Genomic DNA, 14,503 nt, shown 5'->3' on the forward strand with positions numbered 1-14,503 from the left:
ACACCATTTTGATTTGATTTTGAATGTATTGAATTATAATCATCTTTTACTCACTTTAGCTCTCCTATGTTTGTTGTCCATAGCAATGTTTGTTAACCTCTGCCTGACTTTCTCTGAGAATCTACAGATACCATGTGAATAGTTCAGATGAGTTAAAGAAGGTGGGAGAGTCAACTTAAGCATAGGTATATGTTGAGAAGTGGGCTTCCCAGGTGGCACGAGTGGTAAAGATCCTGCTTGTCAATGCAAGAGATGTGGGTCTGATCCCTGGGTTGGGAACATCCGCTGCAGAAGGAAATGGCAACACACTCCAGCATTCTTGCCAGGAAAATCCCATGGACAGAGGAGCCTGGTGGGCTCCAGTCCATGGAGTCACAGAATCAAACACGACTGAGCATGCACACACACATATATTGAGAGATGTGAGCTGCTGTAGCAGATAAACCCAGAAATCTCAAAGGCTTTAGTTTCTCATTTATGTAGACCCAAACCAGTGTTTCTGAATGGTTGGGCACTGGGGTTTGGATGGAGTTCTCTGCCTCACAGAGCTGTTCAGGGATCCAGGTTGGCAGTCTCTATTCATACAAGTGACTTCCACGGTCATCATGGGCACTGCTATCCAGCCAGCCAACAGGCAAAGAAAGTGAAAGAGGGATACCCACTCTTTCACTGGGAAGTGACTCACCACCTCCATCGGTAAGAACTAGGAAATAAAGCTCCTGCCTAAGGAACCTCTTCCCAACAAACACCAGACAAGGGAAAAGAAGCAGGAATCTTTCATTCCGTTTTTTTAAAACTTTTAATTTTATATTGGAGTATAACTGATTAACAGTGTTGTGATAGTTTCAGGAGACTCAGCCATACACATGTATGTATCCATTCTTCCCCAAACTCTCCTCCCATCCAGACTGCCACATAACATTGCACAGAATCCCCTGAGCTATACAGAAGGACCTTGTTGGTTATCCATTTTAAATGTAGCGATGTGTACATGTCCATCTCAAACTCCCTAACTATCCCTCCCCACCACCCTTCCCCTCCCTCCTCCCCCACCCCCTCCCCCGCAACAATAAATTCATTCTCTAAGTCTGTGAGTTTGTTTCTGTTTCGTCAATAAGTTCATTTGTATCAATTCTTTTTAGAGGAATCCTTCATTCTAGGTGAACATCTAGGCATACTGTATGTTCTCTACTCCTACAATACAATTGAGAAAAGTAACATGATTGTCAAAAGGTGACTAATGAAGTATGATATTGTAAATATGAAATCTTATTGAATTTTGGTAAATACTTTACTGAAACTTTGAAAAACAAGTATTTTCAGTTGTTCCGGGTCTTTGTTCTGGCACACACATTGTTGCGTGCAGGCCTTCTCCAGTTGCAGCCAGGGCGGACTACTCTGATCGCCAGGGCTTCTCACCGTGTGGCTTCTCGTTGCAGAGCACAGGCTCACGGTGTACGGACTCAGTAGTTGTGGATCACAGGCTCTAGAGTGTGGGTTCGGTAGTTGTGGCACGTGGACTTAGTTGCTCTGAGGCATGTGGAATCTTCCAAGACCAGGGATAGAACCCATGTTCCCTGCCTTGGCAGATGGATTCTTATCCACTGTACCACCAGGGAAGTCTGCAACTTCAAAAAATATTTTGGACTAATTGCAGATCTATAGAAAAGTTGCAAAGATAGCACAGAGAATTCCCACATACCCTTGACCCAGTTTCCCCTAATATTAACATGCACCGTGGTAAATTTATCAAAACTAAGACATTAACATTGGTGCATTACCATTAACTAAGCTATAGGCTTGATTCTGATTTCACTAGTTTTTTCACTAAGGTCCTTTTTCTGTTCCGGGATCCAATGTGGGATACCGGATTATGTTTAGATGTCACGTTTCCTTTGTTCCTCTAGTCTGTGACAGTTTCTCAGTCTTTCCTTGTTTTTCGTGACTTTGACATGTTTCAAAGTAGCAATCAGGTATTTTATAGAGTGGCCTTCAATTAGGGTTTGTCTTGGAAGGCAATGGCAACCCACTCCAGTGTTCTTGCCTGGAGAATCCCAGGGACAGGGGAGACTCGTGGGCTGCCGTCTATGGGGTGGCCCAGGGTCGGACACGACTGAAGCGACTTAGCAGCAGCAGCAGCAGATGAAGCTGGGAGGGAGTAATGGGCTTTGGGGAAAAATACCACAGAGGTGAAATACTTTCTCATCACATCAGGATATCTTATTATATCAATATATAGAATATATTATTATTATATCAATATGTGGGGCTTCCCCGATGACTCAGCAGATAAAGAATCCACCTGCAATGCAGGAGAAGCAGGAGGCCTGGGTTCAGATCCCTGGGTCAGGAAGATCCATTGGAGGAGGAAATGGTAACACGCTCCAGTATTCTTGCCAAAACAAATCCCATGGACAAAGGAGCCTGGCAGGAGTCCAAAGGGTTGCAAACAGTCACACAAAACTAAGGGACTGAGCATGAACACACACACATATTAATCTGTAGAATATAGAACATCAGTTTACTCCTGGTGATGTTAACTTTGATCATCTAATTAAGGTAATGTTAAGATTTCTCTCTGTAAAGATACCTTATTTCTCCTTCCATACCTTCATCTTCAGAAGTCAGTAAGTTCAGTCCATATTCATGGAGAGGGGACACTGCAGCTTTTAGAAGAGGGAAATAATTGAGGCTTTTCAGTTCAGTTCAGTCACTCAGTCCTGTCCAACTCTTTGTGACCCCAAGGACTGCAGCATGCCAGGCCTCCCTGTCCATCACCAACTCCCAGAGTTTACTCAAACTCATGTCCATCGAGTCAGTGATGCCATCCAACCATCTCATCCTCTGTCATCCCCTTCTCCTCCTGCCTTCAATCTTTCCCAGCATCAGGGTCTTTTCAAATGAGTCAGTTCTTTGCATCAGGTGGCCAAAGTATTGGAGTTTCAGCTTCAGCAACAGTCCTTCCAATGAAGAGTCTTCTCCAACACCACAGTTCAAAAGCATCAATTCTTTGGCACTCAGCTTTCTTTACAGTCCAACTCTCACATTCATACACGACCACTGGAAAAACCATAGCTTTGACTAGATGGATCTTTGTTGGAAAAGTAATGTCTCTGCTTTTTAATATGCTGTCTAGGTTGGTCATAGCTTTTCTTTCAAGGAGCAAGCATCTTTGAATTTCAAGACTGCAGTCACCATCTGCAGTGATTTTGGAGCCCCCCAAAATAAAGTCTGCCACTGTTTCCACTGTCTCCCCATCTATTTGCCATGAAGTGATGGGACCAGATGCCATGATCTTAGTTTTCTGAATGTTGAGTTTTAAGTCAACTTTTTTACTCTCTTCTTTCACTTTCATCAAGAGGCTCTTTAGTTCTTCTTTGCTTTCTGCCATAAGGGTGGTGTCATCTGCATATCTGAGGTTGTTGATATTTCTCCTAGCAGTCTTACTTCCAACTTGCCCGTGAATAAAAACATAGAGATTAAGTAAAGAATGGGGAGGGAAATGGAATTAGCAATGCTAATTTTCATACTCTCTTTTCTGATAATTAAAGAGCTGCGTAATGACAAATGACCAAGACATTGAACTGTGAATTCTAAAAAGCTGCTTTTGCAAAAAAAAAAAAAAAAAGAAAGACAAGGACCTAATGCAATGCCTCAACTGCTGCTTATAGAAACGCTGGACTAGGAAATTCAGACGGAGAAGGCAATGGCAGCCTGCTCCAGTACTCTTGCCTGGAAAATCCCATGGACAGAGGAGCCTGGTAGGCTGCAGTCCATGGAGTAGCTAGGAGTTGGACAGGACTGAGCGACTTCGCTTTCACTTTTCACTTTCGTGCACTGGAGAAGGAAATGGCAACCCACTCCAGTATTCTTGCCTGGAGGATCCCAGGGACAGGGTAGCCTGGTGGGCTGCCATCTATGGGGTCACACAGAGTCAGACACGACTGAAGCGACTTAGCAGCAGCAGCAGCAGGAAATTCAGACAACTGAAAAATCTGAGGAAATATAAAACCACCTTAAAAGCATCAGATTTAACCAAAGAAAAAGGAGTTACTGAGACAAGACCTCTAAAAAGAATAGAAATCCAGAGGTGTGGGCCCAGCTCGGGAACTGTATTTGGTCAGGGGCATCTACCCTGAGTAAGTGCCACTGAAATTGTAGGCTTTCAACTACCTTCTAAGTAAGGAATTTAAGCGTTAGAGACCAGGGTTGCGGGACCAAAGTAAGGGTGAGCAAGAAATAACCAGCCCCCAGGACTTCCCAGGTGGTCCAATGGCTAAGACTCTATGTTCCCAACGCAGGGGGCCTGGGTTTGATCTCTGGTCGGGGAACTGGATCCCTCATGCCACAGCTATGACCTGCTGCAGCCAAATAAATAAATGTTAAAAAAAAATACAGAAACGGAGGTGGTATATGATGAAACTGCAATAGGTTATTAAAGCAATGAAACTGGTACTACAGTTTCAAGTAATTTAGAATGTTAACATGGATTTTTAAAATATTTGTATTGTCCTTTGACAGAGCAATCCAATGCATGGAAATTTACCTAAAGTGAAAAGAAAAGCAGAAACCTGAAATGTTTGTAGAATGTCATTTAAATGCTATCTGGATGAGCATAATTTATTTCACTGCCCCCAGTGTTTAACAATTTGGGGCATGAAATAAACTATAGCTCATTAATTCAGTGGATAAATACCAAGTAAAACCGGTAACTCAAAGAGTGTAACAACATGGAACAGATGTTTCATACATAAAAATAATCAAACCACACACTTATAACTACAATTTGATTTTAACTATTCCTACGTAACAGAACAAAATAGAAGCTAGGAAATTGAGAAAGTTGACTTATTGCCAGGGAATTATGAATGCTTCTCAATTGTTTATGTTATTATACATTGTGTAAGTTTTTCAAAATGAATAAGTATATCCATACAAAAGTTTAAAAATAAGATAACTGTATATATTTTAAGGGTTTCCTTCTGTAATTCTGGAGTTTGGGGAATTAGAATGGTGAGGCAGTTCCTCACAATGTTTAGGGTTACAGTTTTTTGAGTCAGATAAACCTGAATTCAAATTCTACACTTCTATTCAATAACTTAATGGCCTTGAATTTCAGTTTCCTCATCCATAAAAAGAGGATGATACTTGAGCTTTGGTGTGAGGTTTGTTTAGATCAGAACGACACTGCCTGTCAGTAAATGATGGTCATCGAGGAAGAACGACTTCATCCTCAAAAGGACAGCCCACTGAGATCCTTACTTTGAGACAGAATGACTTCCTTTGACAGAAAGTCAGAATCAAATCCAGGGGAGAAGCAAAACATTTATTATACATCTTAAAGGTAGATAATAAGAAGTTTATTAATATTTGCATCTCATAAACGCATGGGAGAAACTCAAGTATGAGTAACAAAGGGAGAGCTAGACCTTGGGTGTATACAGCATCTTAAAAAAGAAACAATAAGTTTGTATAGAAATGACAGGACAAGGGAAAATGTTTGTAGGCTTCCAAGGGCAGGAAACTGTGGGAATGTAATATATTGGGGGAAGTGAGTGGGGTGAGGCTTGTTTGCAGATTCCTCTGGTGTCATCTCTGGGCTAAGAATCTAGAACTCTCTTCAACAAAGGAAATTTATATTCTTCCTTTAGACAGAAAGGGGCTTCCCAGGTGGCACAGTGATAAACAATCTGCCTGCCAATGCAGGAGATGCAACAGATGCGGGTTTGATCCCTAGGTCAGAAAGATCCCATAGAGTAGGAAATGGCAGCCCACTCCAGTATTCTTGCCTGAAAAATCCCATGGACAGAGGAGCCTGGCGGGCTAGTCCATAGGGTCACAAAGAGTCGGACACAACTGAGAGCCGAAGAGAAGAGTTGTAGGCAGAAAGGAAGAGGGTAGAGAGGACTTTTTCTGCTTTTGCGCCTTCTTAATTGGATTCAGCTCAAACCAATATGTTAGAGAGACATATTTGGGGGTGACATATTCTGGTTTCCTTCACCAGTAAGGATGTTTTTCAGTATTTTTGCATTTCTTACTGTATAAACTTTACCATTCTAAGGAGTGGGTGTCATAAGATTTATGGCATCAAAAGCTTTTGGAAGGGAAAGCAGCCCCGGGTTCCTTAGGACTGGTAGACACCATATGTATGCGTGTACAGTTAGTTACACTTATGAATCCATTTTAAATATATACATGTTTACATACTTATGTTAAACAACAAAATTCTTACTACCTTTATAGTCAGACAACTCTTGTATGTTTGGGTTAAAAGTGGTTAGCCGGGGGAAAGGGATGGTTAGGGAGTCTGGGATGGACACGTACACACTGCTATATTTAAAATGGATAACCAACAAGGACCTACTGTACAGCACAGGGAGCTCTGCTCAATGTTCTGTGGCAGCCTGGATGGAAGGGGAGTTTGTGGGAGAATGGATACATGCATATATATGGTTGAGTCCCTTTGCTGTCCACCTGAAACTATCACAACACTGTTAATCAGCTATACTCCAAAGTAAAAAGTTTAATAGAAACAAACAAACAAGCAAACAAAAAGTGATTAGCCAACTGGATTGTTTAAGGGACTTAAGGAACAGAGAGATAAAAAGATCAAGTGAATTCCACTTGATGTTATAATTCCCCTGCCTCAGGGAGGGTTTTTAAAATCAAATCAGTTGTAGAATGGGCTTTCCTGGTGGCTCAGACAGTAAAGAATCCATTTGCAATGTGGGAGACCTGAGTTCGATCGCTGGGTTGGGAAGATCCCTTGTAGGAAGACATGACGACCCACTCCAGTATTCTTGCCTGGAGAAGCCCCATGGACAGAGAAGCATGGTGGGCAACAGTCCATGGGGTTGAAAAGAGTCAGACATAACTGAGCAACTAAGCACAGCACAGTACAGCATGTTTGCAGAGTAGAAGAGAAACAGGAGGTGACAGGGAAGGGAAGGAAGGCCAGGGAAGAGAGTGGGTTTTCAGAACAGAGAAACCTAAGTAGAGACCTATAACGGATTACTAAGGATGCCAGCTTTTGTAATATTTTCTTAAAAGAAACTAATTAAAAGCTTCTGCTTTATTGGATTTGTGGTCACTCCTCCCACAGCCTCAATGATCTCCTGAAATACAAGTCTGTCCATGTTCCTACTCCCCTCACTGCTGCTGCTGCTAAGTTGCTTCAGTCGTGTCCGACTCAGTGCGACCCCATAGACGGCAGCCCACCAGGCTCCCCCGTCCCTGGGATTCTCCAGGCAAGAATACTGGAGTGGGTTGCCATTTCCTTCTCCAATGCATGAAAGTGAAAAGTGAAAGTGAAGTTGCTCAGTTGCGTCCAACTCTTCGGGATCCCATGGACTGCAGCCTTCGAGGCTCCTCCGTCCATGGGATTCTCCAGGCAAGAGTACTGGAGTGGGGTGCCATCACCTTCTCCAACTCCCCTCACTATCAAAACCAAAATCAAAACCAAATAAGATTCTTAGTAGGGCTCAGGTGCTGCAGCCTCTTTGCTGACCTCTCCACTGTCCACCTTACAGTAGTGTGTTTTCTTGTCTGTCTTTATTTTAATGGTTCATTTATTTATTTGGTAGTTCTGCTTACCAGGTGGCACAGTGGTAAAGAATCACCTGCCAATGTGAGAGAGGTAGGTTCGATCCCTGAGGAAGATCCCAGGAAGACGAAATGACGACCTCCTCCAGTATTTTTGCCTGGAAAATTCCATGGACAGAGGAGCCTGGCGGGCTACAGTCCAAAGGGCTGAAAAGAGAGATGACTGAACGATTAAGCACACACACTGCGTGTGAAATCTCAATCCCCCACCAGGGATTGAACCCAGTGACTTCTGCAGTGGAAGAGTGTAGTCCTAACCACTGGATTACCAGGGAGTTCCTCTTGCATGCTTTTCCAGTTCCAGAAAACCAGGTAGTTTGCAATCTATGCATTTTCTCCTGCTGTCTCCTTGAATTACAAATGCTAGTCTCCCCTCTTTGCGTGAAGAGCAATCGCTTAAAAAACTGTAATATCTGTCAGGAAAAGGTCCTTGGTTCTTCATCTGAGCAGCAGCACCTGCCTCTCAACTCTATGCATATCTTACTTATTTTTTTTTAAAGATTATCATTTTTGTTTGATATTCCATACAATGTATTTTATTTTGATATGTCAGTCGCCTAAACCCCATGAAACTATTTAAATCTTTGTATCCTGTCCCCTAGTAAGGTGTGACACCCAAGAAATGTTTACGTGTCTTAAAGGAACCCACGTTTGGTTACCAGTGACCCTGTGACGTCACATACCTTGGGCTCAGAATTCATAAACTGTATTTCAAAATCACCGTGCTTGCAAGCGCCTCCGGAGCACAAATCCCTTTCGCAGCGTTTGAAATGTACGAAGTCACTATTACCAGTCTTACGACATAGCTCCAAGCCTGGGCTAACCCTGATCTGTGAGAGAAACAGAAACTTAATTTCTAGGAAAGAAAAGTCCGCCTGGGGGTGGGAGGGACGAGGGAAGTAGAACTGTGGGCAGCACAGGCTCGGCCAGAGCTCAGTCCGGCCCCCTACCCTCACTCCCGCAACCCCCAGCCTCCACACGCTCCGGGTTTCCAGGTGGACACCGCCCAGGTGGGTGCCACATCCATGTCCCATGGCCTGGAGAACGTCACCCAACAGTTCTGCCCGGAGCCGTGCAGCCGGGCGGGACGCGGTAAATGTCACCACGCGGTGGTCACGCTCTCCCTGGGGACGCGCGGGCGGCGGGACCACGCAGAGGAAGCCGTCGGGGTTCGAGGCCCGGTACCCCGGAAACCCCGAGGGGAGGAGGAGGGGCGGGGAGGAGTTGATCCGTTTCTCCGGAGTTGCGCAAGGGGCAGGACGGCGCGGGTAGACTGGGACCGTCTGGGCGGGCATCCCCGCCGCGTCCCGCGCCGGGAGGCCGAACCAAAACCGAAAGGAGCCGGGTCCCCCGCAGCCCCGGCGTCGCGTCCGCGGGGAGGTCGCCGCGCGCCGGGCAAGTCGGCGAGGGCCGCCGCTTTGTGACTTCACTGGTTTCGCAACAAGCCCGGGCCGCCCGCGCCCCACCCACCCCCGGCCGCTGCCTCGCAGCCTGCCTCCTCGCTCCGCTCTCCGCGCCTCCCCTCCCTCCGGAGCCGGGCCTGCCCCGCCGTCGCGGAGCCTCGGGTCAGCCCGGCAGCCCGCGGCTGTTCACCGCACGTGCGCCGCCCCCGCCTCCCGGCAGCGCGGAGCAGCCCAGCGACCAGCCCCGCGGCCCGGCTCCGTGGAGCGCAGCGCCCTCCCGGCGGTGGCGGCGCGATGCTGTGCTTTCTCCGGGGAATGGCCTTCGTCCCCTTCCTGCTGGTGACCTGGTCGTCCGCTGCCTTCATCATTTCCTACGTGGTCGCCGTGCTCTCCGGGCACGTCAACCCCTTTCTCCCCTACATCAGGTGAGGAGCCGGCAGAGCGAGGCTGGACGCGGGGCACCGCGCGGGGAGCGCTGCTGATGCGAAGGGGAGGTGTCCAAACCCCACTGGGCGTCCTGCTGAAAGATCGGGTACCCACGTATAGAAGAGGGTGCCCCCGGTGGTCCCGGGATGGACTGGGAGACAGGGCGTGGGAGCTGAGCAGTTCCGATTTTACCCCGACACTGAACAGAGTGGCATCCTGAAAGGCTCAGGATAGACAGAAGAACTTGCAGACTGGGTACCGGGCAGACGTCTCTTGGGCGGTATTGAGACCAGAGTGGGTCCTGATGGATGGCACTTGCTGAGTGTGTAAGAGGTAAATCTAGTCGCCCAGTCGCGTCCGACTCTTTGCGACCCGCCTGGCTCCTCTGTCCATGGGATTCTCCAGGCAAGAATACCGGAGCGGGTTGCCATTCCCTTCTCCAGAGGATATTCCTGACCCAGGAATGGAACCCGCATCTCCCACATTGCAGGTAGAATCTTTACCATCTGAGCTACCAGGGAAGCCCTATGCTAAAGCAGCTCCTGGATTTCACTTCCGCTTCCCAACATCCTCGAGAAGCGGCTGTCTGGCTCCTCTTTCTTGCGAGAAAACTAAGTTTAAGCAGATGTTGAAATATCATCAGTGTGACACTGATGTCACAGCTGGGAAATTGGAAGCAGAACTCACACCCAGATTAATCCCTATGCCAGAAGCACCACCGTGCTTGGGTCTTTGAGAGCGGCTCTAAGTTTTTTGTATGGAGCTGCCCAAGATCCCTCTGGGTACTTGGTCTTCAGATTGTCAATGATTGGTGACATCTCAGGTCTTGTTGCCACAGTTTCATTTTTCATGAGTTTTTGCCTCTACCTACTTTTGGGGGTGGGGGCACACTGCTGGGATCTTAATTCCCTCACCAGGGATTGACTCATGCCCCATACATTAGAAGTCACAGTCTGAACCACTGGACCACAGCGGAAGTTTGGCCTCCACCTTTATTGAGAGTCACTTTATCAGTGCCCAGAACACATGTCTGGATTTCCTGTGGCTCCCAGCTCTGTGCCTTGCCCGTGTTAATGGCATTCCTTAAACGTCAGAAAGATCCATCCTTATTCTAGTGGTGTATCCATCCTGTCTTACCCCTCTGGATCTGTATTGATTGGTGAGGGGATTAGAAAGTTGGTGAAATCTAAGGTTACTGCTTAATTATTGTAGGAATTGTAGAGATTACAGAAATTGCAGGGCCTCTTCCTCTTGCAGCTGTTCTGCCTGGAGGGCAATGCTCTGTATAGTCTTTTTAGTAGGCGATGAAGGGGAAATGAAGGCGGAGCAAGTGAGGTCTAGAGTTTAAAGGTGCAAGGAAGCAAGCACAGAAGGATGCACAGAAGCCAGTCTGGAGTAACGGTGGTTTTGCCAACGCAAGATGACTTTCCCATCAGGCCTGCTGCCCCTGCAGAAACCTCGGCTTGGTTTCTCCTCAATAGTCTCTGTTCTCATTGTCTCACTTCTCTTGACTCTGAAGTGTGATAGATCCTCTTAGACTGGTGTAAAAAGAAAGAGTTCTTTCCCTGTAATGCTTTTCATTGAGAAAGTAGTAGCTTTGTTTGTAGGTCAGGGGCAGATAGTGAAACTGAAAGTCACTCAGTCGTGTCTGACTCTTTGTGACCCCATGGACTATATAGCCCATGGAATTCTCCAGGCCAGAATACTGGAGTGGGTAGCCTTTCTCTTCTCCAGGGCGTCTTCCCAATCCAGGGATCGAACCCAGGTCTCCTGCACTGCAGGCGGATTCTTTACCAAATGAGCTCTTAGGGAAGCTGGGGCAGATAGTATTTGTTACAAATTGGGTAGGTGATCAGAGGCAGCATTTGAGTCTTTGTAGGGGTTTCTGAGGGCTCCCCAGGTGGATCAGTGGTAAAAAATTCACCTGCCAACTCAGGAGATGCAGGAGACATGGGTTCAATCCCTGGGTTGGGCAGATCCCCTGGAGGAGGAAATGGCAGCCCACTCCAGTATTCTTGCCTGGGAAATCCCATCGACAGAGGAGCCTGGCTGGCTACAGTCCATGGCATTGCAAAGAGTCAAACATGACTGAGCAACTGAGCATATGAGCACAAGAGTCTGATCTGGTGGTGATTACTACCACATCCAGGTGAGATATTAGATGTGCAGAAAAGGGGAAGCAGCTGACAGGACCAACCTGTTGTGAGATGATTAAATCACAAGATGTTCCAAGGAAGAAATTTTAAATTTAGCAAGGAAAGAAAACTTTCAGGAGAAAGCAGAATTATAGAAGAAAAAGGTACAAGATTGTTCTCTTGTTGCCTGGAGTCTTCGGCCTACAAGCACGTGATTGCTTGCCTAAGTGTGCCTCGGGCCTTTAGGTTGTTTGCTCTTTATGCCTATAGGAGTGGCTGGAGCACTGGATTACCTCTGCCCCTCTTAGAAAACTTAAGTCTCTGAGGCCAGGGCAAGGGCAAGATCAGAAGGGCAAGGACAGGATGGGATTAACTCCAAATGTATCTGGTTGGCCTAGACCTTACCTAGGTGGTAAAGAAGTCACCTACCAATGCAGGAGACATAGGAGACAGGGTTCGATCCCTGGGTTGGGAAGATCCCCTGAAGAAGGAAATGGCAGCCCACTCCAGTATTCTTGCCTGGAAAATCCCATGGACAGAGGATCCTGGCAGGCTGCGGTCTATGGGGTTGCAAAGAGTCGGTCACGACTGAGCCTGCACAACAACTTAGTTGTCTAACTCATCTCTGCCCTCAAAGAAGCCTCCAATTCTTCCTTATCCTCATTCCCTCCACTTTTCTCCAGCCTCCTTGGCCTCCTTGGCCTCCTTCCTGGATCTTGAGCGTGTTAGGCACACATCTTCCTTCTGGCCTTTGCACTGGCTGTTGTCTACCAGAATGCTCTACCTCCAGATTATCACAGGCTTTCTTCCTTATCTCCTTCTTTGTTCGAATATTATCTCTGTGAGGCCTGCTCTGATGGCCCACAGGGCTCCTGATCCCCTGTCCTCAATCCAGTCTTGTTTACCACAGCATCTATTACCTTCTAACAAATGATGTGATTTGCTTATTTATCATGTTGATCCTGTAAGATCCATGAAGGCTCCCGATATTTGTTGAGTTTACTATTTCTTGGGTGTTCATCTGTGAGTCTTGTTTCTCTTCCCTCCAGGGTGGGGCAGAGTCCTTTACGGAAGGCTTGATAGGCCCTTGGTGGTGGGTCAGTGATTTGAACATATTTAGGGAGAAGGCAATGGCACCCCACTCCAGTATTCTTGCCTGGAAAATCCCATGGACGGAGGAGCCTGATAGGCTGCAGTCCATGGGGTCGCAAAGAGTCGAACACAACTGAGCAACTTCATTTTCGCTTTTCACTTTTCACTTTCATGCATTGGAGAAGGAGATAGCAACCCACTCCTGTATTCTTGCCTGGAGAATCCCAGGGACGGGGGAGCCTGGTGGGCTGCTGTCTATGGGGTCGCACAGAGTCGGACACGACTGAAGTGACTTAGCAGCAGCAGCAGCAGCAGCAGGGTAAGCACCCGATACTTTGGCCACTTGAGGCAAAGAGCCAACTCATTGGAAAAGACCCTGATGCTGGGAAAGATTAAGGGCAGGAGAAGAAGGGGATGACAGAGGACGAGATGGTTGATAGCATCACAGACTCAGTGAAGGTGAGTTTGAGCAAACTCCAGGAGATAGGGAAGGATAGGGAAGCCTGGCATGCTGCAGTCCATGGGGTCGTAAAGAGTCGGACATGATTTAGGGACTGAACGATGACCCTTTGATGTGAAGTCATTGTTCAGTCAATTTGATCTTCTGATGTTTTTAAACAACACTGAACACTTTAAATAAAAGCCATTGCATTTTACAATTTTACTTATCTTCCAGTTTCATTGAGATACAGTTAACATACAGTGGTGAGTAAGCTTAAGGTGTAGAGTATCATGATTTAACTTATGTACATCATGAAATGATCATCACAATAATTTTAGTGACTATCTATTATCTCATATGGATACAAAATAAAAGAAAAATATGTTTTTCCATGTGATGAAAACCCTTAAGATTTACTCTCTTAACATACAACAGTGTTCATTATATTACTCATGTTGTACTTTACTTCCTTATCTTACAGCTGGAAGTGTGTGCCTTTTGGCTTGTTGTTCAATTGCTCAGTAGTGTCCGACTCTTTGCAACCCCATGGGCTGCAGCACGCCAGGCTTCCCTTTTGGCTACCTTTGTGTTATTCCTCCCCCGACTCCCACCTCTGGAAACTTCAGATCTAATGTTTGTTTTGAAGTGTAATTGACCTATAACAGTTCCTTAGTTCCTGGTGTGCAACATAGCAATCTCTGTACGTTACGAAATGATCACCACTAGCCATTGTGTTTTAATTTTACTTATTTTCTTTTGGCTCTGCTGGGTCTTTGTTGCTGCCCTGGCTTTTCTCTGGTTGAGTTGAGCAGGGGCTACTTTTCATTGCAGTGTGCAGGCTTCTCCACGCAGTGGCTTCTTTTGTTGAGGAACACAGGTTCTAGGGCGTGCTGATTTTAGTAGTTTGCAGCACATGGGCTCAACAGTTGGAGTTCCCAGGCTCTAGAGCACAGGCTCCAGAGAAGGCAATGGCACCCTACTCCAGTACTCTTGCCTGGAAAATACCATGGACGGAGGAGCCTGGTGGGCTGCAGTCCATGGGGTCGCTAAGAGTCGGACACAACTGAATCGACTTCACTTTCACTTTCGTGCATTGGAGAAGGAAATGGCAACCCACTCCAGTGTTCTTGCCTGGAGAATCCTAGGGACGGCGGAGCCTGGTGGACTGCTGTCTATGGGGGTCGCACAGAGTCGGACAGGACTGAAGCGACTTAGCAGCAGCAGCAGCAGAGCACAGGCTCAGTAGTTGTGGTGCACGGGCTTCGTTGCTCCACAGCAGGTGGTATCTTACCAGATCAGGGATCAAACCCAAGTCTCCTTCATTGGCAGGCAGATTCTTTACCACTGAGCCACCAGGGAAGCCCTAGCTAATGCATTTTAAATAAGATCCAGAACTATGGAAG

At 46.7% G+C, this 14,503-nt stretch overlaps 2 protein-coding genes across 3 annotated transcripts in view; one reads left to right on the plus strand and one right to left on the minus strand.

The window, feature by feature from the left end:
- Positions 1 to 1,066: 1,066 nt before the first annotated feature.
- LOC139183158 (uncharacterized) lies at positions 1,067 to 9,045 on the minus strand. The gene is made up of 3 exons (XM_070789631.1): positions 8,286 to 9,045; positions 7,594 to 7,749; positions 1,067 to 3,453 (listed from the first exon to the last, which is right to left on the minus strand). The coding sequence occupies exons 1-2, from the start codon at positions 8,895 to 8,897 to the stop codon at positions 7,735 to 7,737; spliced, it is 627 nt and encodes a 208-aa protein (XP_070645732.1). The 5' UTR covers positions 8,898 to 9,045; the 3' UTR covers positions 1,067 to 3,453; positions 7,594 to 7,734.
- Positions 8,869 to 14,503, plus strand: part of DRAM1 (DNA damage regulated autophagy modulator 1) — a 36,439-nt gene continuing 30,804 nt past the window's right edge. For both annotated transcript variants that reach the window (XR_011566662.1, XM_019961174.2), the window contains exon 1: positions 8,869 to 9,430. Coding sequence is in view for 1 of the 2 variants with exons in the window: in XM_019961174.2 (XP_019816733.2) it covers positions 9,300 to 9,430 (131 nt within the window). In the remaining variant the exon portion in view is untranslated. The remainder of the gene's footprint in view (positions 9,431 to 14,503) is intronic.

Source organism: Bos indicus, chromosome 5, assembly GCF_029378745.1.
Source record: "Bos indicus isolate NIAB-ARS_2022 breed Sahiwal x Tharparkar chromosome 5, NIAB-ARS_B.indTharparkar_mat_pri_1.0, whole genome shotgun sequence".
NCBI lineage: Eukaryota > Metazoa > Chordata > Mammalia > Artiodactyla > Bovidae > Bos > Bos indicus.